Source organism: Oncorhynchus nerka, linkage group LG13, assembly GCF_034236695.1.
Source record: "Oncorhynchus nerka isolate Pitt River linkage group LG13, Oner_Uvic_2.0, whole genome shotgun sequence".
Lineage (NCBI taxonomy): Eukaryota > Metazoa > Chordata > Actinopteri > Salmoniformes > Salmonidae > Oncorhynchus > Oncorhynchus nerka.
In genome coordinates, this window is record NC_088408.1 from 21370963 (window position 1) to 21394308 (window position 23346).

At 42.7% G+C, this 23346-nt stretch overlaps 3 protein-coding genes across 4 annotated transcripts; 1 reads left to right on the plus strand and 2 right to left on the minus strand.

Moving 5' to 3' along the window:
- The first annotated feature begins 2803 nt into the window (after positions 1-2803).
- LOC115139194 (peptidyl-prolyl cis-trans isomerase FKBP3-like) lies at positions 2804-5903 on the plus strand. 2 transcript variants are annotated; one of them, XR_003865081.2, is made up of 8 exons: positions 2804-2953; positions 3401-3502; positions 3623-3721; positions 3899-4034; positions 4223-4290; positions 4461-4558; positions 4862-4967; positions 5748-5903. XR_003865081.2 is itself a non-coding variant. In XM_029676330.2 (7 exons), exons 1-7 carry the CDS (start codon positions 2849-2851, stop codon positions 4914-4916), a joined length of 663 nt encoding a protein of 220 aa, XP_029532190.1. In that variant the 5' UTR covers positions 2805-2848; the 3' UTR covers positions 4917-5903. The 2 variants fall into 2 exon arrangements, 1 of the variants encoding a protein (XP_029532190.1); XM_029676330.2 differs by having other exon boundaries at positions 2805-2953; positions 4862-5903.
- A 1836-nt stretch (positions 5904-7739) lies between these two features.
- Positions 7740-11270, minus strand: LOC115139195 (ubiquitin-like FUBI-ribosomal protein eS30 fusion protein). The gene is made up of 5 exons (XM_029676331.2): positions 11166-11270; positions 10492-10573; positions 10170-10314; positions 8177-8232; positions 7740-8010 (listed from the first exon to the last, which is right to left on the minus strand). The coding sequence occupies exons 2-5, from the start codon at positions 10564-10566 to the stop codon at positions 7885-7887; spliced, it is 402 nt and encodes a 133-aa protein (XP_029532191.1). The 5' UTR covers positions 10567-10573; positions 11166-11270; the 3' UTR covers positions 7740-7884.
- A 1120-nt stretch (positions 11271-12390) lies between these two features.
- On the minus strand, positions 12391-22101 carry LOC115139196 (pre-mRNA-processing factor 39-like). Its single transcript, XM_029676332.2, has 15 exons — positions 21956-22101; positions 20806-20939; positions 20029-20595; positions 19409-19534; positions 19070-19188; positions 18708-18875; positions 17309-17489; positions 16667-16774; positions 16196-16360; positions 15606-15732; positions 15115-15383; positions 14775-14959; positions 14045-14119; positions 13767-13881; positions 12391-12965 (listed from the first exon to the last, which is right to left on the minus strand). The coding sequence occupies exons 1-15, from the start codon at positions 21966-21968 to the stop codon at positions 12873-12875; spliced, it is 2445 nt and encodes an 814-aa protein (XP_029532192.1). The 5' UTR covers positions 21969-22101; the 3' UTR covers positions 12391-12872.
- Positions 22102-23346: the final 1245 nt, after the last annotated feature.

A 23346-nucleotide genomic window follows, 5' to 3' on the forward strand; every position in this document is an offset into this window, starting at 1 on the left:
GCTTGTTTTTGCTTGGTACTTTGGGATACTGGTGCACTTGTCAGAAAGGCCCCTTTTCCCTGTAAGTAACAATAGGCCTACACGATTTTCTTCAAAACGCATTCCATGTTCCTTGTGAGCATTACACATTACACAATTTTCGTCAAAATGAATTTTATACAAGGCTATGTCGAATTTTACGGGGGTTGCCAGATTGGAGTAAAATACAGATTTGTTGTTGTTTGTATTGGTATCGATGAAGGTATTTTATTGGGTAATGGGGACACATTTTTTTGATGGGAAATTATAATTATAATTATAATATATGCCAAAGTATAAACGAAAAACAACCATAGAAAAGGCCATTGTCATTAATAAAAATAAAAACGTAAGGCTACTATTATATTACAAGTCTTTCGGTGACAACCTGGTTGATTAATATTGTTTTTATTAAACTAAATGTGGGACATAAAAAAAGGCAGTGTAGAACACCATTGCCTAAAATGCATTGCTCCAATAACTTTCAAAATATTGTTCCGAAGTTTTCCCCCAAAACGTGTATTTTTCTATGAATTAAGTCGCACAAGAATGTGTGACTCTTCCTAGAAATTAAGCCACACAAAAACGCACAAAATCTGATTAAATACTTATTATAAATGCATATTGTCACATAACATGACGCTGGAGAGACGAAGCAGGTACGGGGAGTAAAACATTTCATATAGAACAGACATGGAACGAGACAGTAACAGCGTCAGCACACGGGTAATACAGACAAAAACAATTGATGCAGCAGCAGGGAACAGAGCAAGGGAACTGACAAATATAGGGGAGGAAATAAACAGGTGATGAATGAGTCCAGGTGAGTCCAATATTGCTGATGCGCGTGATGAGGGAAGGCAGGTGTGCGTATTAGATGGTAGGAGTGCGTGATGCAGGGCTGCGCCAGGGGGAGAAGAGCGGGAGCAGACGTGACACATATTTGCACGAATTGAGTGTGATATTGTGTAGCCTATAGATAGCGCACATAAAAATGACTTTTGCTGAACAAATAAAATATTAGTTAAATAGGTTTCCATCCCTTTTTTAACTCTAGGCCTACTGATGCTCACTCTGGTATTGTCACTTGCGTTTTAGTCAACAGCTCGCTGATAGTGCTGGTAAAGCCTTACATGATGAGATTATTATGGACAAAAGTGCGAGATTATTTTCATTTGTCAAATGGCCGCTAAGCATATATCATAATGTCACCAGAAAAATACCCTAGATATTTACTGAAAGGACCATCAAGCTCATTACCATGCACATTCACCACCTTGTGAAGTTCATCATCATTTATTTCATCTGTAGCCTAATAAACTGCATGCATTCCCATGATGTTGTGACATTTTTTATCCAACATGTACTTTACTCACATAAAAAGGTTGGATGGAAACATGGTTAAAGGAAAACTCCACCCAAAAACGATCTTTGGGCATTTATTTCATTAGTCAATTGTTGATATAGTCCCAACATGTTTTGCATGTTCGCAATCAAGTTTTCAAGATATATAACTTTCAAAATACAGAAATACAGCAAGTAGGAGGCTGGAATTATAATTTGGACAAATGTGTGCACGCCTACAGGAGACTTTTAACCTAAGTAACCTTATCAGATTAAAACATTGTGACTGGTTGTGTTTATGCCACATATAAAAGGTAATACAGTTTAGATGTTCAATTCTAAATATTTAGGCTAAAGGCTATTGAAGCGTTAGGTTCAAGGTGCACAAGGAATAGCGGCCACAGAACATGTGGCCACATTATTATAAGACGACTTGGGAGAATGATGATCTGTAACAGACAGTGCATCTCAGGATGAGAAGTAAAAATACAGCCAGACTGGGCTGCTACTGCACCTTTGTAGCCCTTATAAACTGCAGAGAGTAGACTTACAACTGATCCAAATGGAATTAAACATTCAAATCACAAGGCTTTTCGTTGTTATTCAAATTAAATTTTCACTGCAGCCTAGAGTAGAATGTTTTACTCACTTGTAAACAATAATGCAGGTATTCATTGCATGAAGACACAATCAATAGGGGAGCTTTTTGAGGTGGATGTCTCATGTCTTCACTGTTCTTCCGTGTGCTGTTCTGGACCTGTTAGTTGTTTAGCACCCCCTAGTGGCAGTTGAATTTAAGCAGCCTATGATTTACCTGCTTGTGTCATGTGACAGGAAGCAGTTTCAGAAGGGAAGCAATGTGTAAGATGTGCAAGTGTGACAGAGTAGTTACAATCCTTCAACATCCTTATTTATAAACTTTGTATGACGCAATGTCTGAATCACCCCTCATCCCCACTCCAGCTATGCTCTTGACCCAGAAGACTTGCGTCCCCCCTCCTCCACCAGGCAAGTTCGGGGAAGTAGAACTCTACAAGCAAGAGTGGAAGCATCCAAGCCAACTGGCTAAAGTTGGCTAGCTATTTCCAGACATAAATTAGAGAACACCTCACTCTGACAATTTTACTCGCCCTATCAGAGCTGGTTAGGCAGTTTTCATGTTATCCAGAGCGTTAGTGACTGTAACTGTACAGCTGGCAACAATTTAATGAAGTTTTTCTTTTTTACCGACGTATATTCGATCAAATAACCACACCTAGCAAATAAATCATTACATTTTTTTGTTAACCAAATTCGACACTGTCATTGACTTCCATACAAGAACTTCTCACTTGATGAGAGAAAAAACGCCACCTGTTGGAGAAGATCGATTTTGGGCCCAGCTCCCCCCTTCCTTTCTGACCAAAGCAAGGAAAAACGGTAAAGGCATCGCGCCTCCCCAATCCTTACATAGCGGAGGTGAAAGTTCAGCAGTGCGCCTTGTAAAATGGCGGCTGAATTGACCAGAGAGTGGAGCGATGAACAGCTAAAAAGTGATGATCTACCCAAAAAAGACATTATTAAGTTCATTCAGGACAATGCTGCCCATTCGGTATGTTTTATGTTTGATCCATCCATCCATTGGTGTGACAGCGCTCACTGAAATGCCATTGCTTACTTTTAGAGCGCACGCATGGTGAGATCAGTTTACCTCCGCATTGGCGAACCGCTTCCAATTTAGCTTGACGCTAGCTTGTTAGCCTAGCATGTAGTAGTTCAGCGTTGTATGCAGATCTTTACTAGCTAGTATCATTCATTGTGCTTATCATGCCGTGTCAAGTTCACATGGATAAGGCTAAATATTTTAAGTAAAACATCTTCCAGCCTTTGGGCCTATGTGAAGTATATATTTTTGTGGCAACGGGGAGGCAGCTACGCATGAAAGTGTTTGTTGCCAGATTTTGAAAATAATGCAGGTGCACAAAATTACTTAAGTTGTCATTCATTCCGTTCATGGCAAAACTACTACTCTCTTCTGACGTAGACTTCTCTCTTCCAGTTTCTTTCAGAACACAAGCTGATGGGAAATATCAAGAATGTTGCAAAAACGGCAAAGAAGGAGCAACTAATTATTGCATACAACGATTTGTTTGAGAGCAAGGTAGGGTGGACCACATGAATGGATTCAATGTGATAGCTATTTGCAAAAGCAAATGACACAAGGTTTCAAATTTAAATAATGAATACCTGTAATGTATTATTTTGTTTGTCCAACCAACAGAGATTTTTAGGTTCAGAACCCATTGAAGATGTGACGGAGCATGTGAAAAATGTGAAGATCGACGACAAGCCCAAAGAAGTTGTGGAAGTCGTTGATGAGGTATGTACACAACCCATGTTTGAAAAACGTTTTAAGCACTTTCCACTGAAATAAGCATCAGGATAAAAGTCCTGTATTTTGCATTTAAGTTTAACAAGTCTACAATTTACTGCTCCACTATATTCAGTTTGTCAGAATTGTACTGTCTAATGGTCACTTATGTATTGCAATTCCCAGGGTCCTCCTAAGTTCTTCAAGTCTGTGCTGAAGAAAGGTGACAAGACTAACTTCCCTAAGAAGGGAGACAATGTGAGCTGTTGGTACACTGGCTCCCTGGTGGATGGCACAGTGTTCGACACCAACATCCCTGCAAGTATGTTTTCTTCTCATACTTCTGTCGCACTCACTCAAACGCATGCATTCTCTTACTATCTCTGATACACAACTTCATCCTCTTGGTCTCTCTCACACACACATTGTCACTGTCACTTTATCTCAATGACCTTTCTCTCAGTAATACCAATAGTGATTCTACTGTTTCCTCTGTCCTCCCCTCTGCAGCTGCCAGAAAGAAGAAACAGAGCAAGCCACTGAGCTTCAAAGTTGGCCTGGGCCGGGTCATCAAAGGGGTAAGACATAGAGATACTGTATTATATTAGTAACATATTGATTTATATGGCTAAAGGTGCTCTTTCACCAATTTAGCAATAATTCTGATTTCCTTGTGGGTTTTGAAGAATCCAAGTTAAATGGAAAGCAACAGTTTTCACTGTCTTATGAGAAATGGTTGTTTCCACAGTGGGATGAAGGTATCTTAACAATGAGCAAAGGCGAGACAGCCAAACTGGAGATTGAACCAGAATGGGCCTATGGGAAGAAAGGACTTCCTGATTCAAAGTATCCTTTACATTTTAACATCATGTGAACCATGAGCTAATTTTTAATTAGGAGATGGCAGAAAGTGACCCCTCCTGGCTTTAATGGTATGTTTTACACCACCAATGGTGGTCAGGTAGATTGCCAAGCCTCAGCATAGTCGTCTCCTGTACAATGGCTCTAGCATAGCCTTGTTGGTACTCATTGAATGTGAGCCAGATTTAGAACTACTTACTCTTAGTTGTAACACTTAAATGAATGTCTCTCATTGAATCGATATGCAAACGTTTCCTGTGTGCTTCCCTTTAACTCTCCCACCACCAGAATCCCACCAAACGCAAAGCTGATCTTCGAGGTCGAGCTGGTGGCCGTCGATTAATGGCAGAAACCTACCCAGCATGCCCTTCTCTCCGTGGACGGGGAAAACATGGTAGTCACTAGATGGCTATGCTCGAAAGGACAGAAGTGGTTGTAACATTGAAGGAGTCTGTGATATGTCTTAATTTACATTTAATGGGATGCTTTGGGATTTTGGCAATAAGGCCATTTATCTACTTCCCCAGAGTCAGATTAACTTTTGGAGACCTTTTTTTGTTTTTGTCAGTGTCCAGTATGAAGGAAGTTAAATATAGCAGTGGCTCGAGAAACTAACTAGTTTTGGCACAATGACTGGAATTCTATGGGCATCTACTAGAATGTGTTTAATACTAGTTAGCATTGGCTCATGAAACTACACATAACTTTCATTTTTTTATTTTTTTTATTTAACTAGGTAGGCTAGTTGAGAACAAGTTCTCATTTGCAACTGCGACCTGGCCAAGATAAAGCAAAGCAGTTCGACACAACAGCGTTGGCATAAACAAACATTCAATCAATAATACAGTAGAAAAATCTATATACAGCATGTGCAAATGAGGTAGGATAAGAGGTAAGGCAATAAATAGGCCATGGTGGCAAAGTAATTACAATATAGCAATTAAACACTGGAATGGTAGGATGACTGGACACTGAGTCATAAAAGTGGTATCCACCAGTTCATCTGATTCATTGCCAGAATCCCAAAGTAACCCTTAAGGTTAGTCTGGTTATTTTGTCTTTTTCTGCTTAAGTCAAGTCCTTTTATCATTGTTTTGGCATATTGTCTGAAGCAGGAACAGACCAGGGTTATTTGTGGTGAGTTGAGAAGGTGCCATGCTTCTGTCCTTTCCAGCATGGCAAGATGGTGATGACCGGACAACACTGTACAGATGGGGCATCCTGCCTGACAGTTACACACCGCAGAGGAAAGCCTTCCTGTTTATTCTTGTTATTTTGCATGAATGTCCTTTTTTAAAGATTAATAAACCAATTTTGGAGACTAAATTGACACGTACATCAGGTCTTGTTTATTGGGTGCTTTCAGTGTGTTTGAATGGTCTAGAAAACTGGGCTGTAAGTGAATGGTTTGGAAGTAAGTTCCTGCTCTTGAAATCAGACATGCATGTCTGTTCTAATCAGAACCAGTCCTCCCAGCCATCTAAAAGGGTTTCTAAACACCCACCTGAAGGTGTGTAGTACATCACAAACTGATGATTTGATCACAAACTGCACCGGTTGTGTTGAACCAGCCTAGTTCATGTATACTTAAACTTTAGACAGATGTCAGAACTCTTAATATATGGTGTTGGTATTACCAGTTTTGACCACATCCCTTATTAATTTCCAAACGCCATTAGACAACCTTTAAGTCGGTTCCATTTCTTTCCCCTCAAATCAAGGACCAACTTAGTACAAAATGGCTGCATTTAGACATTTTGTTCCACCAATTGGTCTTTACCAATCACATATCTTTTTCAGAGCTGATCTACATTGGTCAAAATACCAGTTAGTGAAAACATATATGAATTGGGCTGCCTGTCAACGCAGCGGAGGTGAGTGCCATTATCGGATAGTCAAATAAAAAAAACATGAGCTGGCACACACCCAGATAATTATTTTATGTAGAAGTGCTGACTAACGGCGAATAAGCTATAAAAAAATTGTCGCGCACCCCAGAAATCAATGTTTCGGCATTACTGCCTTCTTCGGGGAAATGTCATGAATGCTTGAACCAGGTTATGTAGACACCAGTGCAACCAATGATAATAGTGAGGGGTGCGTCATAAAGTTAATTCGAATTAATTGAGTGAAACTGTTCTCTGAACACAGAGAAAATGAAAGCGATCCTGAAAAAGCACTGGCATATTCTGCAATCAGACAAAAAAAATCGCACACCTCTTCAAGGAACCCCCACTGCTGGTCTATAAATGGTCGCAATATTGGACATAGCTTGGTGAGATCTGACATGCCCCCTGAGCCACTCTTGACACCCATTCCAAACGGAAATTACAAATGTGGCTCATGCACAGTGCAATAGCACTATAAAAACATCCTTCAGACACCCACATACAGGTCAAAAAATCCGTTAGGATTATCATCTCATGCAAGACCAAGGGTGAAATCTATCTCATCACCTGTTCATGTGGGAAAGCCTACGTAGGACAAACAAAAATACAATTTAAAAAACGCATAGCTGAACACCGCAGCTCAATCAGGTCTAAGTACATTGACTATCCAGTAGCAGCTCACTTTGTTAAAGCTAACCATCCAATCTCCTCCATCAAATACACAGGCATTGAGCATGTGGTTTTAATATTGACTTTGATCCCAGGCCCTTATGAACAATTCTCTCTTTTATGAACAAGTATTATACATTATATTCTTTCTACAGCTTATCAGTGTACATCCGTTACACAGGGTGAACATTACACAGTTTAACCTGAGAAATAGGAAACAAATGTGAAATTGAATTAAACAATGGTGATGCTAATATTATGTACAATATTCAATGTTTCCACATAACCTAATATATTCAACATGCCATAAACTAAACAGCTTCACTCATTACTAATTCACTTAATGACACACCCCTCACTATTGTCATTGGTTGCACAAATTGTCTACATAACCTGGATCAAGTATTCAAGACATTACCCTGAAGAAGGCAGTGATGCTGAAACGTTGGAGATTGACCCAATAAATCCCTGGGAATTTATATATGGAGTGTGTGACTATTTATAGCCATTATCAGGTAGAACAGAAAACCAACAGAACTGCAGACTCAGATTCAAAAACACCTGAACAAGAAACTATCAAATAATTTGTCAATATGTTGTCCAAACAATAGTTTCTAATAGGCATTTTAATAATATAATTTACTTATCTCAAATTCATAAACACCCAAGACATGAGATCTTTATTTAGTCCAAGGCAAATCTTTATTCTGTACAGGAGGAAAACCTTTCAGCGTTCTCTTGAAGGGGGGGTTCTTAGGAGTTGGCGTTGGGGCCCTTCTTCTTGCCGAAGGTGGGCACAACATTGACGAAGCGCCTGTTGTACTGGATGCGACGCTTGGCACGACCAGTCTTCTTCTTCTTCTTCTCCTGCTTGTCAACCTGGAGTGATAGAGGGACAGTGCTATGGTCCATACTATGCAGAAATACATTATTTAGCAGACACTAATCCAGGCACTATAACGAGTTTGAAACAACTGCCACAAAACCAACTACCATAGTGTCATAAAGAGTAGGTTTAAAAAAATATCAGAAAATATCTGCTGACCTTGGGTGTCTGTCCCCGCACTTTACCGGCACGGGCCAGGGAGCCGTGGACCTTTCCTGGTGGGGAGAGAAAGCAAAGAGATTATCCCAAGTGAACATACAGCAATGGAAATTACAATAAGAGACCTTCATAGAGCATTCATTAGTTAACTGCTGATCTTGAATGGAGTTGTACAGTGCATTCAGAAATTATTTAGATCCCTTGACTTTTCCACATTTTGTTACATTACAGCCTTATTCTAAAATGTATAACCCCTCCCCATCAAATCTACACACAATACCCCATAATGACAAAGCAACAACAGATTTTCAGAAATGTTTGCCAATGTATTAAAAATAAAACCAATTTAATATCACATTTACTTAAGTATTCAGACCCTTTACTCAGTACTTTGTTGAAGCAACTTTGGCAGCGATTACAGCCTCGATTCTTCTTGGGTATGACGATACAAGCTTGGCACACCTGTATTTCGGGAGTTTCTCCCATTCTTCTCTGCAGATCCTCTCAAGCTCTGTCAGGTTGGATGGGAAGCGTCGCTGCACAGCTATTTTCAGGTCTCTCCAGAGATATTCAATCGGGTTCAAGTCCGGGCTCTGTCTGGGCCCCTCAAGGACATTCAGAGGCTTGTCCTGAAGCCACTCCTGCGTTGTCTTGGCTGTGTGCTTAGGGTCATTGTCCTGTTGGAAGGTGAACCTTTGTCCCAGTCTGAGGTCCTGAGCGCTCTGGAACAGGTTTTAATCAAGGATCTCTCTGCACTTCACTCTGTCCATCTTTCCCTCAATCCTGACTAGTCTTCCAGTCCCTGCCGCTGTAAAACATCTCCTCAGCGTGATGCAGCCACCACCATTCTTCACCGTAGGTATGGTGCCAGGTTTCCTCCAGACGTGACACTTGGCATTCAGACCAAAGAGTTCAATCTTGGTGTCATCAGACCAGCTAATATTGTTTCTCATGGTGAGTCCTAAGGTACCTTTTGGCAAACTCCAAGCAGGCTGTCCTTTGCTAAGGAGTGGCTTCCGCCTGGCCACTCTACCATAAAGGCCTGATTGGTGGAGTGTTGCAGAGATGGTTGACCTTCTGGAAGATTCTCCCATCTCCACAGAGTAACTCTGGAGCTTTGTCAGTGTGACCATCAGGTTCTTGGTCACCTCCCTGACAAACACCCTTCTCCCCCGAATGCTCAGTTTGGCCGGGCTGACAGCTCTAGGAAGAGTCTTGGTGATTCCAAACTTCTTCCATTTAAGAATGATGGAGGCCACTGTGTTCTTGGGGACCTTCAATGCTGCAGAAATGTTTCAGTACCCTTCCCCAGACACAATCCTGTCTTAGAGCTCTATGGACAATTCCTTTGACATCATGGCTTGGTTTTTGCTCTGACATGCATTGTCAACTGTGGGACTTTATTTTGACTGGTGTGTGCCTTTCCAAATCAATTGAATTTATCACAGGTGCACTCCAATCAAGTTATAGAAACATCTCAAGGATGATCAAGTCTCATAGCAAAGTGTCTGTATATTTATGTAAATTAGGCATGTTTTTATTATTTTAAAATGTCTAAAAACCAGTTTTTGCTCTGTCATTATAGGGTAGTGTGTGTAGAAAGAGGAAACATTTATTTAATCCATTTTAGAATAAGGCTGTGACAACAAAATATGAAAAAGGTCAAGGGTTCCAACCCTATTTCTTTCAAAAAATCCAATCCTCTCATAGCTGTGATTTTATTCAATGGAGGAAGGATACATTTTCAAAGTATTCAAATCAGGACACAGAGATCATGTACAGGACTTCATAGACCATTTTAGCAAGCTGTATTTGATTCTCCATCATTTTAGTCTTATCCAAAGCCACTTACAAGAGCAATTAGGGCTACGTGCCTTGCTCAAGGGCACGTCGGCAGATTTCACTTAGACAGCTTAGGGATTTGAACCAGCAACCTTTTGGTTACTGGCCCAGTGTTCTTAACCGCTAGGATACCTGCTGCCCGAGTACTGACCTCCCAGAAGTCGGCCAGCCACTTCCAAGGTGCAGTACTCAGAGATGCCACAGTCCACCAGAGAGGAGGAGTCCTCCAAGGGGGAACTGTCCAGCAATAGTACCTGGTCCTCCACTAGGAGACCCTCCAGAGTCTGGACATGGAGCTGAAACAACCCAACAGACACACTTACTGGTTTGCTCCAGACATGGATACATCCAAACAATTTACATGCATGTGACAAATCCAGACAATGTAACAAGACCAGGTGGAACTGTAGACTCAAGACAGTACACCAATTACACCACAATGATCATTGCTTTATCCAAGCTTAGCCTCTCACCTTTATTTCTCTGACGGTCTCCTGTCCGGTCACCTCAAGGGTGTGAGTGTTCTGGGCACGCAAGAAGAGCTGCATCTTGATGCTGTGGATAGGAAGAGATGGTTCGTTAGCTTTTAGTATGAGAACAGTTGGCACCAAACTGGGTGTCATTGGTCCACATGTGACTTGAATCCCCTCTAAAAAAGCAACTACGACTGCGCTAGGGATGACTACGCATTGACATATTGCCTGCCTAGGTGGCACATCTGTTAGATACCAATAGAAATAAGCAATGTAGGAACCAATAACTACCACTTCACTGCAAAGACAGAGCATAGCTGTAAGGTTTGGAAGTTGACGAGCTAGTTAAAGTTGTATTTAGACATACCTATGCAGGCAATATATTCGCAAATCAGCAACAAATCAGCAACACGAGGATGTATTATAGTTACGACCTTAACGAATAACTACGCATCCATGGACGTTTGATTAGCTAGTCAGCCACATTACTAAACTTGCTAGCCACATGGTGCACGCGGTTCCGGAAAGAAGAAGAAGATTCGGAAGATTTGCTAAATAGAAGGCAATATAATAAATCATTATTCGTCGTGGATGGTGAAGTACTTATTCCGAGCTTATAGAGTCTCGAATGGGTATAATATGCAATATTTTAAATACATTTGCACAGGCCTTACCTCGGTTGATGCTAGCAGTTCAACACTATGCAAAAAAAGGGCTTTCGGAGCGTAGGCGGTGCGCATGTGTCAACGTGTGACGTAGATAAAGGCTGAGGGCACTACCATAAAAATATGAATAAATTCAGGAACATGTCAAGACCTGACCCTCAGAACCTACCTTCTGTTGACCCTGTTGACTCATCAGTAGGAAAGATTTGTTTCTCTTTTGGTCCATTCAACAACAGAGCGATACGATCTTTGTTTCAGCAGGATGTTGTATCTATACCTTATGTCATGCCTTATTGGAATGGATTTATTGATAATATCTGTTGGAAAAAAGTTTGGATGTTGCCACAAACATACCTACTTGTTAACAAAATTAAGGAAGTTTCCTTTAAAATTATTCATAAATATTATCCTGCCAACCACTATATGAAGAAGTTTAAGGAAAACATCAACTCAAATTGTTCCTTTTGTAACGACCACCCAGAAACAGTTGTGCATCTTTTTTGGCATTGTATGCATGTAAGAAAACTGTGGCAAGACATCAGTAGGTTTATAATTGAACACATTTATGAAGATTTTACACTATTGTGGAGAGATGTACTATTTGGATTCTTTACATACAATAGAAATAAGCGGAATCATTTTTATGTAATTAATTTCATTATTCTTTTGGCCAAATTTCATATACACAAATGTAAATTTACAAACAGAACACCACATTTTCGTACCCTACAAAAAGAAATTGAACTGTATTTTAAGACGGTTAAATGCTCTACTAACAAAAAAGCTGTTAGAATTGTAAGTATATGCATGTCCCTTAAGGTCCTTGTGTAATTGTAATGTGATATTGTACCCCCTAGCTCGATTGTCCATTGTTTGTAATCTATGTATGCTTGTGTTCCCTCATGTGCTTTATGTATTGATTTGTTGTTAATAAAAATAAAAAAATAAATTTAAAATATGAATAAAATAGACTTTCCTATGATTTTGTATACAAATATCATTGTAAATGTTTGCCGGTCATACAGAAACATGTAATGATATGATACATCCTGCTGTTTCAACAGAATCAGCTTTTTAGCTCTGGGCCACACCTTATACTGTGCCATGAGTATCTACATGATTAGTTACATATGAACTCTTCAATATGTTCCCGTTTGGTTTAATTTAGCCGCAATTGCGGTGACGTTAATATCGTACAAATATGAGTTAATTCAGGGAATAACAAAACATGAAATATGATATTCATCTCTTTATTATGAAATAAACAAACATTTCCATTCATTTCTGTTTTTGTCCCAGGAAACAAAAACCTTCATCTTAAAAATCTCACATTTTAGGAAAGCAGAGAAGAGGCTCAGGGAGGAGCATAGCTGGTACCACTACCTCCATACAAATATATAATCTGTATCAAACATAACTAGATTCCCCCCACTGAGATATTGAAGAGGAACCAAATTATGCAGTCAATCAAAAAATTGAAAACATCATTGCTTTTTCAACTGAGAAAATTGATATGAAGTCAGCATCAACACATGTGCAAGCAACACAAAAAGCAGCCGGCCAATGAATGAATGACAATGGTGATGACAGTAAATGTGCCAATCTAATGGCCAATTGAAACAAATTACGTCACACAGGAGGCGGGGCTAGCTGAGATGAGCAATTGGGCTGGGTAGAAAGATGCTTCCTCTCATCTCCCTTTCTGTCTGCAAGACCTTATGTGGGTGGAGGGGGGTAGTACTGGTTATACTGCTGGGAATACTGGTTGTACTGTCCCCAGGAGTTTTGTCCCCAGTTGTTGTACTGTTGCTGTAGAAGGAAAGCAAAAGAAAGACAGGATTAGTTGGCATTCCTTCAAATACTTAAAAACATCTCATTCTAGCGTTAGGTGATGAATAGTGCAACACTATCACAGCCTATACTGTTGACACCAGGCAGGATGGTGCCATGGACTCCTTCTGCTTAAGCCAAATCCTGACTGCCATCAAACTGACACAACAGGAACCGGGATTCATCGGACGAGGCAATGGTTTTCCATTCCTCAAATGTCCTTGTTTTTAGCTGATAGGAGTGGAACCCGGTGGGGACATCTGCTTGCTGCAATAGCCCATCCGTGATGAGGATCGATGAGTTGTGCGTTCCGAGATGCCGTTCTGCACACCACTGTTGTACTGCTCAGTTATTTGCCTGTTTGTGGCTTGCCTGCTAGCTTGCACGATTCATGCCATTCTCCTTCGACCTCGCTCATCAACAAGCTGTTTTCTCCCACAGGAATGCTGCTGACGGGAAGGTTTTCACAGGAAACCCTTGACACGTGTGTGAAAAGCCCAGGAGGCCGGCCTTTTTCGGATTTACTGGAACAGGTGCGCTTGGCACTGACAATCACACCACGCTCAGTTGCTTAGGTCACTCGTTTTGCCCATTTAAAATCGAACAGTAACTGAATGCCTTGATGCCTGAATGCCTTGATGCTTTATATAGCAAGCCATGGCCACATGACTGTCTGCCGGAACGAACCATTTTCATGAACGGGGTGGTGTACCTAATAAACTGGGTATATCGCTCACTGCAACATTAATTGGGTGTAAAACAGTAGGTCATAGGACTCACCTGGTACCAGTTGTAGTTGTAGGCAGAGTTGTTACCCTGCACATCTCCCTGCATCATGTGCCCTGAGCCTGAGTGCTCGTCTGTACGCTGTCTCTTCGATTCGGTTTCCTGTGAGCTGCAGGGACAAAGGAACAGGTTCAGGTCAATCAAGAGCACCCAAATAACCAATTCAAGCATGGTGATTCATAACCTGCTATGAAGTGTCCTACCAATCCTATTGTTTTGTACTCAATGACGTCAATGTTAAGCTGAGGGAAGTAAACAAACTGAAATCTTACCCATTCTCTGCTTTCCTCTTTGCCGACTCGTTTTCTTTCAGAAGCTTCTGGTGTTCATCGTACGCAGTCACTAACCTGTGAGGGTTAAAAATAATACATGGTTGAGATTAAAATGACTCACTATGCAGAAATCGCTCTGCCATTTCCTGGTTGCAAGAATTCTAGTTCACCTAATTTCAGTTTGTGACAAAACAAGTATAGTGTAGACTAGGGGTTTCAAACTCATTCCATGATGGCCTAGTGTCTGCAGGTTTGTTTTTTCCCTTTCAATTAAGACCTAGACAACCAGGTGAAGGTAGTTCCTTACTAATTAGTGATTTTAATTCATCAATTAAGTACAAGGGAGGAGCGAAAACCCGCAGACACTGCCCTCCGTGGAATGAGTTTGACGCGTGGCGTAGAGAATCATTGCACTATCCAAAACCGCTGTGAAATATCTTTTCCATAACCAAAAATAACGTTTTCAGCTAGTGTACTAAACCGAAAGTAACACGACACAAAAACTTAACGGGAAGCATAGCAAGTGCAACAGATCTACCGCTTCTTAAACTTGCCTTCAATGAGAATGACAGATCTATAAATCACAGGTCAATGTGAATTTGGTTGGGTCGCCCAGAAAAGTGCATATTGTAGCTCCAAGTGGAAAGGGCAGTCTTTCAGACTAATTTGAACACTGGTCATGAAACATTCATTCATTGTATTTGAAAGTAGGTACTGCAGGTGAACTGACTTGTTGATGTCGCTGCCAAAGTCCTGGAGGAACTCAACCTTGCGCTGAGAGAAGGTGAGACGGGAGTCGAGGGGTAGCGGGCTGCTCAGGGCACGGTCGAAGCAGGCCAAGATGTCCGCTTCGTTCTGCTGCACGTCCCCACTGTACTCCAATTCCAGCAGGTTCAGATACAGTTTAGCACTGGCCTGGGAGAGGCGCACACACAAAGCAGATTAATGATGAACTCAAATGGTTTCTCCAAATCAAATTCCCTTCGGGCACCATGCGTCTCAATAACACATCTCAATATCAAGATCCTGTACCAATTGACTCCATTCCTCATCTAGTTTTGTGCTCTTACCTGGTCCTTGTCTATGGCGTCCAGCAGCACCTTGCGGGCCTTGGCGAGGCTTCTCTGCACCTTCAGCAGCTGCCGGGCCAGCTTCACGGCGTAGAACGACGTCTCACTGGTGTTCTTCCCCGCCGCAATCGCCTCCCTCAGCAGGGCCTCCGCCTCCTCCAGGTTGCCGTGGCGCCGCTCCAGGCTGACCCGCCGCAGACGCACCATAGCTAGGGCTGGTACCGTAGCCTCCAGAGCCTTCAGGATACGGCGCGCCTCCGCTATGTTCCCTGCAAGGAAACAAATGATAGAAACTCAGTTCCATTTCTGGGTTGAATGTTTCTAACTAGTTTTGTAGACAGAGGCTACCAATCCTTTTGAACATGTATTACGTGATTGGCTCAGCCTCATTTGAATGTACCTGTTTGTAAATCACTTCGGACAAGAGCATCTGCTAAAGGTCTAATGACATGTGAATGTGATGTCAAGAGGGATCTAGAAACACCACTCACCCTGTTGCTCCTCGAACGCAGCCCACAGCAGGTGAATGTTGGGCTTCTTGGTCAGGTGGATGGTACACGCCTTCTTGTACACATGTCTTACTCCATCAATGCTGTAGCCTTCTATATATTTTGCATACTTCAGAGAAGCAAGAGAGGAGGGTTGGAGGAATAGGGGGACGGGGTGGATGGAAAGAAGGTGGGGAGAGAAGGCGAGGAGGGGGTGGGGACGACAACATTTTAAACACCCATTTCCAGTTTACTCAACCAGTGAATTTCTTCATTGACAAGATCGTGTTTTTAGAAATGTTCTTTGTAAACCCATCAGCACCTTCATGGAACCAATAAGATAAGTTTCTGTAAGGTAGTGGGAGACGGAGAAGATGCAACGTAGTAGTTGGCAAATGCTGGAGTCAAATCTTGTGTGGCAAAGCTGGCCATCTCCTAATACAACAGATACAGTGAGTCACAGATCAACGATACACGCAAAGAAGAGATGTGCAGGACGATTTACTGTTGTCAGGAAGTGATGAAATCGTTGATAGGGGAAGTGCGGGGGGGTTCATTATTTTTGAGGTGTCAACGGTTAAGGGTTGGGTTACCTTTGTCCAGAAGTCCTCGTAAAGAGCACAGGCGATGAGGCAGCGTTCGAACAGAACGACCACACGTTCGGGAGTGCCGTTTTCGATCTCATAGTCCAGGTACTCCTTCCAATTGCTGAGCTGGGTCTTCTCCAGGGCTTTGACATGGAAGTAGGGGCGTTTTATCTACAGGGGGAGAGGAGAAACAGAGCAGTCAAAACGGTGCAAGGACAAAAAAATTACCACTTTGGACAATTAGGGATAGTTCACCCCAAAATCAACAGTTGTCCGATATTTTTATACATCCTATTCCATCTACTTTGTAGACATCTGGAGTCCTCAATCCCAAATAAACGGGAAAGAGTGGCACCATCCCATTCAATTTCAACCCAGCTTGACAAAGCCCACTTTAGAGGTATGTGAACTATTCCTTTTAGCAATATGAAATATAATTGGATGATATTCTGATCATTAAAAAGTGTCAGTACTCACCCCTTCCTCGAAGGCCCAGCGTTTGCTGACCTCCTGCTCGTTTTGGTTGAACACCTCCTGGCGTGACTCGATCACCTTGTGTCGCATGTTCTCAATCTCCGTCACTCTCTACACAGAACACAAGACACTCAATGTTAACCTTCTCACTTCACTTTAAAACAATCTCGTAACAATCTCATTCTCCACTGATGTGCAAACTGCATGTCCAGCTGCCAAGATTATTTACATCACCATGAGGCCGAGAGAGCCAGAGACTAGCAGGGGCCCTGCCTGTCGAAGGCGAGGGGGCCGACCCAGGGACCGAGGCCCGACCCGGGGCAGGGTATGTACCGTATGCACCCTGCCTGTAGGCCAGCCCTGGTGCTGGGGACTGGAAAGGACGAGGGGTCACTCGACTTGGCCTGCCGGCCCACGATCCATCCATTCCTGACCCACTTTAAGTCGAGTCCCTGACTGGATGAAGCCAACTTGAATCCCCCACGTACTCATTGGCTTGGCTGCTGACGGAAAGACACCTCTTCAAACCTGCACAGATTTGTGTTTCTCTCCAAGGATGATGATGAGGCGAGGGCCTCTTTCCTAACTCTCTGGCATGTTGTGGCATATCAACCCCTCCTCGAGGGTGAGGAGGTGGAGTCGTACCTTTGCAGGATCTGGAAGGTCTTCGGTGCCTGGCGGGAGCTCGTCGGCAGGTGTTGTTTCCTCTCCTTCCCCATTGGCTGCAACTGCTACGTTGGCTTTGGCTAGCTCCACTCTCAGTTGGACAAACTCCTCCTCTGACAGGAAGTGTTTGGGGTTGTTGTTCTGCACATGCTCTTTGAACCTGCGAAGAGACATTCAATACATCACAAAACTACCAGAAAAGTCCAAATCAAATCAAATTGTATTTGTCACATGCTTCTTAAACAGGAGTAGACGAACAGTGAAAGGTTTACTTACGGACTCTTACCAACAATGTAGATAGAAAAATATTAAAAATAACAAGGAATAAATACACAATGAGTAACGATAACTTGGTTATATACACACAGGGTACCAGTAGAGTCAATATGCAGGGGTAGGTCACTGAAGTAGATATATACATATAGGTAGAGGTAAAGTGACTAGGCAACAGGATACATAAACAGTAAAAGCAGAGTATGTGATGAGTCGAAATAGTTAGTGCATAAAGGGTCAATGCAGATAGTCTGGGTGAGTATTTGGATAACTATTCGGCATTCTTATGGCTTGGGGATAGAAGCGGTTCAGAATCCTGCCATGCGGTAACGGAGAGAACAGTCTATGACCTGGGTTGCTCGGGCTGAATTTTTTTTACAGCCTTCCTCTAACACCGCCTGGTATAGAGGTCCTGGATGGCAGGGAACTCTGCCTCAGTCGTGTACTGGGCCGTACGGACTACCCTCTGTAGCACCTTGCCATCGAAAGCTAAGCAGTTGCCATAGCATGCCCGAAAGTGAGTGTGGCTGACAAGTGTACAACTATTGCCAGTGTTAAGTATTTGATTTCTCTTAGCTACCCACTACTCGAGATGTTGACCATAACAGAAATAGAATGAATAGAACGGAAGTCCCCATTCAAGTCAATGATGGCATAATGGGTGGACTGGCAGCCATTTTGAGAGTACCATTGACAGAAAGTAAAAGCAGGTATACCCTTAAATCTAAGTCAGTACTTTCTGAGATCCTTGGGACCACCCTATCCATAACATTTTAAAATGTCAACTTCAATAGCGGGGATCACAAGGATGCAGAGTTTGCATAGACCCTTCAATCTGTGCTGTGACTGGTTGAGTCAACTCATCTGACGTTAAAACAAAAGTCCATGAGCCAGATCAGTTAGCATCATTATACATTTCCATGACAATCCAGCATCAGTAGAGAGCATCCCAAATGACCATGGAAATTATTGCATCAGAACACCAGGCAGCCGCGAGTTTACAAATTGAATTGCCAGGGTTAGTGTCTCCAAGCACTTTGTATTAATTCTATAACCCTCATGGATGATTTATCAAAACCCATTGTGAATGAGTTGACCCTCGTACCTCTGGAGGTGCTGTGAGTAGAGCTGGGTGGGGATGCCCAGGATGCGGTCGTAGATGGCCGTGACGTTAGCCAGTTTCTCCTGCTCCATCTCCCAGTTGATGTAGGCCTCCCATAGACGGTCAGAGCGGAAGTCTGTCCCTGCTGCCAACACAGCATGCTCATACGCACTGTGGGAAAGAACATAGACTACATGATTAACAATGTCCTATGACCTGAAAAGATCATGGAATAAATACAATGTCAAGACATGTCGTTCTGATTGTTGAAGTGTCACCATGCACAAAGCTTTTACAGGAGTGTGTGTTGAGGTGAGTGAGATTCAGTCTCTCACTTTTCAGTGACGACAAGGATCTTTACTCACGCTCTAATGCGTCCTGGTGTCTCTGGGTCTTCATGGTCAGCGTTGTCCTTGATGAAGGACATGTAGTGAAGCCACAGATCCACACTGAGGGGGATGGCCTGCACACCTCGCCGGTACACCTGGGGACAGGAGACAAAAGGACATTGGTGAATGAGACAGACTGAAAAGCCAATGACTGCCACAGCAAGGACCCAAAAAGTAGAGAGAACAAAGCAGACAGAACAAACTAACCCTGGCAAGTCCTTTCAGATCAACACAGAGGATAGGTGGAGACATCCATTTACACGATTGACAACTTCAGCCCATCTGCGGCAAAAGACATGCTCATTTCACACGTACCTCCTCTGCCACCTGCACATTGCCATGCTTCTTCTCAGTGTCAGCAAACTTCTTCCAGTAGCCGTAGCAGTAGGGGTAGTGCAGGAAAAACGCATCAAACGCCTTTCTCACAACACCGAGATGATTCTGAGGAAAACATATCAATTATAACTTGCTTCCTGCCAGACAATTTTTATCAATGGGACTTTAACCAAATCAAGCCACATGTTCATCGAACCACAGGCTCTCCAATGTTGTTCCGGGAGAGCTACTCTCCTGTTGCATCCATGCTATCTGCAATCCGTAGGGCGTCCCTACCACATCGAAGTTGAAAGGTGAAAGGGTTAGGTAAGGGTTAAAGTTAGGGTTTAGGGTAGGGACATCCCAAGGAGTCCTTGATAACACTGACTACACCAGCTGATTTTTAGAATCGGATGTGATGGATTAAGGTTGGAGAAGAAGAAAAACAGCAGCTCTCCAGGAACAGTGTTGGAGCCCTGATCTAAACCCTTTAATCAATCTGGTTTAGTCGCATTGAGATTTTAAAATGTATTTTTCAATACAGAAGACTATGAGAGCAGATTATACCTATTCACGATACAAGGGTCCACATAAAAATTCCAGGACTTCTCCACGCTCACCTCTTGCTCCACATATTGCAGCAGGTAGACCCAACCATTGAAGTCTTCAGGGTTCTCCTCACACCCTTTAGCCAGCTTCTCGTATTCAGCAGGGATGAGGGGCTCTGTGGGGACAGCTGGTTCCTCAGCTGGTACCTCAACAGGTTCCCCCTGCTCGGTCATCTCTTTGGATTCTTCCAGCTCCATGTTAGCTGGGCTTCCATCTTCTGCAACCATTGGTGGCTGGCCTTGGGCTGGATCTTGTTGCTGTTCTACAGCCTCCGACATCTTCTCACCCTGCATTAGAGACTCTGTGGCATCCTCTTGGTTGTTCTGTCCATCCTTGCTTTCTTCTTCTGACAAAGCTTCCATTTGGTTCTGTTGTTCTACCTGGGGAGAACAAAACTGATCACCTGAATCCTCCTCTTGGAAGAGCTTGGCACTCGCTAGCTGGAAGTGCTGCACTGCTTGTTCAACTGATCCCAGATCAGACTGCTGGTCCTGGTGCTGCTTGATTACCTCCGGTGATGACTGATCTGACTCTGAGTCAGTGTCGTGGATAACTGTGGTGAGGTTGTCAGGGGGAACCTGGTAGAAAGAGAAGTAGACAAATGGCACTGCTTGAAACAACAACCTTATTTAAAGTTGAAAGCATTGTGGTTTACTCAGACTGCAAGCAAAAAAACTTGACATTGGCTATGTGGTGTTAAGAGTAATGATGACAGGGAATTGTCTTTGTGATTACGCTCAGAGGCATTTCTCAATTTCCCAGAGCAAACCTGTATTTTCACCACTGACCTGGTCCATGGTCCATTCAGCAGGGTGCGTGAGGACAGGCAGGTCTGGGAGGAAGCCATCTCTGTTGCCCTCCATGGCTGGGGAGTCCCCACTCTCAGAGCTGTCTGTGTCCAACATCCCTGTCATGGGCTCGTCTGGGAGATGCAGGTTTGGAAAGGGACACAGGTTGCACATCAATCAACAACACAACATCAAAAAGGGTTGAGGGTAATTATTAGCTTTGGCTTACAGTAAAGTGTTTTAGAATCGGGAGTGGATCCAGACAATATTGACATAACTGGGTTATTGTGGGTTCTTTGGGCATATCTACTAATGCACGAAAAAAATCCTTATCAACCAAGGTTTGACATTCAATAAAATCTGTATGGCTGATACAAATGTGCCCACATATCCAGATATGGCTAAATAGGTAACGTTATACTAAATGTATTTATCATACGTACTCCAGATATTAACCTAAACCATTCAAATCAAACTCAACTGGGATTATTCAAATAACCTTGAGCCAAAGAATCCTCACTCTGACCGCATCTGTTGACTTGTTAAGAGATACACTGAGCAGTGAGTTGTATAGCATGCTAGCTAGCTGACTACAGGTGCGCATGCTGGTGATAGTAGCACGTTATGTATCTAGTTAATCAACATTTAATCCGGTCAATCAACTAGTTAGCTAGTTATTTCAGTAGCTATCTAGTTAGACCATTTTTTGCAATAGTTAGCTAGAGCTTTTGGTCATCATTCAAGAACGGCACACAGTTGTAAAATTGGTTTAGCAACCTACTGCAGTCAGCATTTAACTAGCTAGCTACATCATTGGTCAGTACACACTCAATGACGTTAGCTAGCTAGCGTAGTTAGATGTTTGAATTACCAAACTAGATACACACTCTGTAGGTATCCTCGAAAATAAAACTTTAGTAACGTTGCTGCGTGTTGTGATAAAGATTGTAACTAGGGAAAGGCGACCGTTTCATTCTAATCCCAAATAATGGTCTTAAAGTTGAGGCTTCACCCTTGCCTCGGTTTGGGCCTAGTTAGCTAGCTAGCCAGACCGCGCACGTCCACCATCTTCACGTCGTTACAGCAACCGAACTTGTAAATTCGCAAAAGTAAATACAACATTTGCGCAAAGAGGTTTGCGACAACTTACCAGTATCTTCCATGGAAATTAGATGAGACAAATGCGTATTTCAGATACTTCAAACTAATCTAACCAACAACATGTAGCCGCGTTTCTACTCTCATTCTCCAGCGACAACTTCGAGGAAAGGCACAGTAGACGCACATGCGTACTGTAGTGTCATGCGGGTGGGTCCACTACAACGTAACCAAGAATGGTATAAACTTGGTTCGAGCCCTGAATGCCGATTGGCTGAAAGCGGTGGTATATTTAAGCAATAAGGCCCGAGGAAGTGTGGTATATGGACAATATACCACTGCTAAGGGCTGTTTTTAAGCACAACGCAACGCGGAGTGCCTGGACACAGCCCTTAGCCTTGGTATATTGGCCACATACCACAAACCCCCGAGGTGCCTTATTGCTTAAATATACCATGGCTTACCAACATAATATATTGGTTACCGACATAATTCGAGCAGTAAAAATACATGTTTTGTTATACCCATGGTATACAGTCTGATATACCACAGCTGTCAGCCAATCAGCATTAGGGCTCGAACCACCAGTTTATTACAGACTGTATACCATAGGTATGACAAAACATGTATTTTTACTGCTCTATTTATGTTGGTAACCAGTTTATAATAGCAATAAGGCACCTTGGGGGTTTGTGGTATATGGCCAATATACCTTGGCTATAAAGGCTGTGTCCAGGCACTCCGCATTGCATTGTGTCGTGCATAAGAACAGCCTTTAGCCGTGGTATATTGGCCATATACCACACCCCCTCTGGCCTTATTTCTTAAATATATCCAGCTACTTGTGTGTCTGTCTGTAATGAATCCAACAACTGTAGCCAGTAGAGGCTGCAGTCACTGATTTACACAAAAGGTGAAAGTTACCATTGCCATTCAGAATAAGAGGATAGGAGAATAACATTCCTGTAAATAGTTTGACACTATTTTACATCATCATTTAGCACTGAATTTAACAATAAAGTGTAGAATAATGTAAATGTAGGCAACATATAAATCCATCAATAGCCTATGTGTGATTGGAAGCATTCTGTCTGGCTGCATCACCACCTGGTATGGCAGCTGCACCGCCCTCAAATGAATGGCTCTCCAGAGGGTGGTGCGGTCAGCCCAACGCATCACCAGGGCATGCTGCCTGCCTTCCAGGACATTTACAGCACTCAGTGTCAAAGGAAGGACAAGAAAAGCATCAAGGACCTCAGCCACCCGAGTCACGGTCTGTTCACTCTTCTACCACCTAGCAGACAGAGAAGGTACAGGTGCATCAAAGCCGGGACCGAAAGACTGAAAAACAGCTTCTATCTCCAGACCATCAGCCTGTTGAACAGCCATCACACAATCTCCTGTAGTAAGAGACAAAGATAGACTCCCTCACCCAAAACAGAT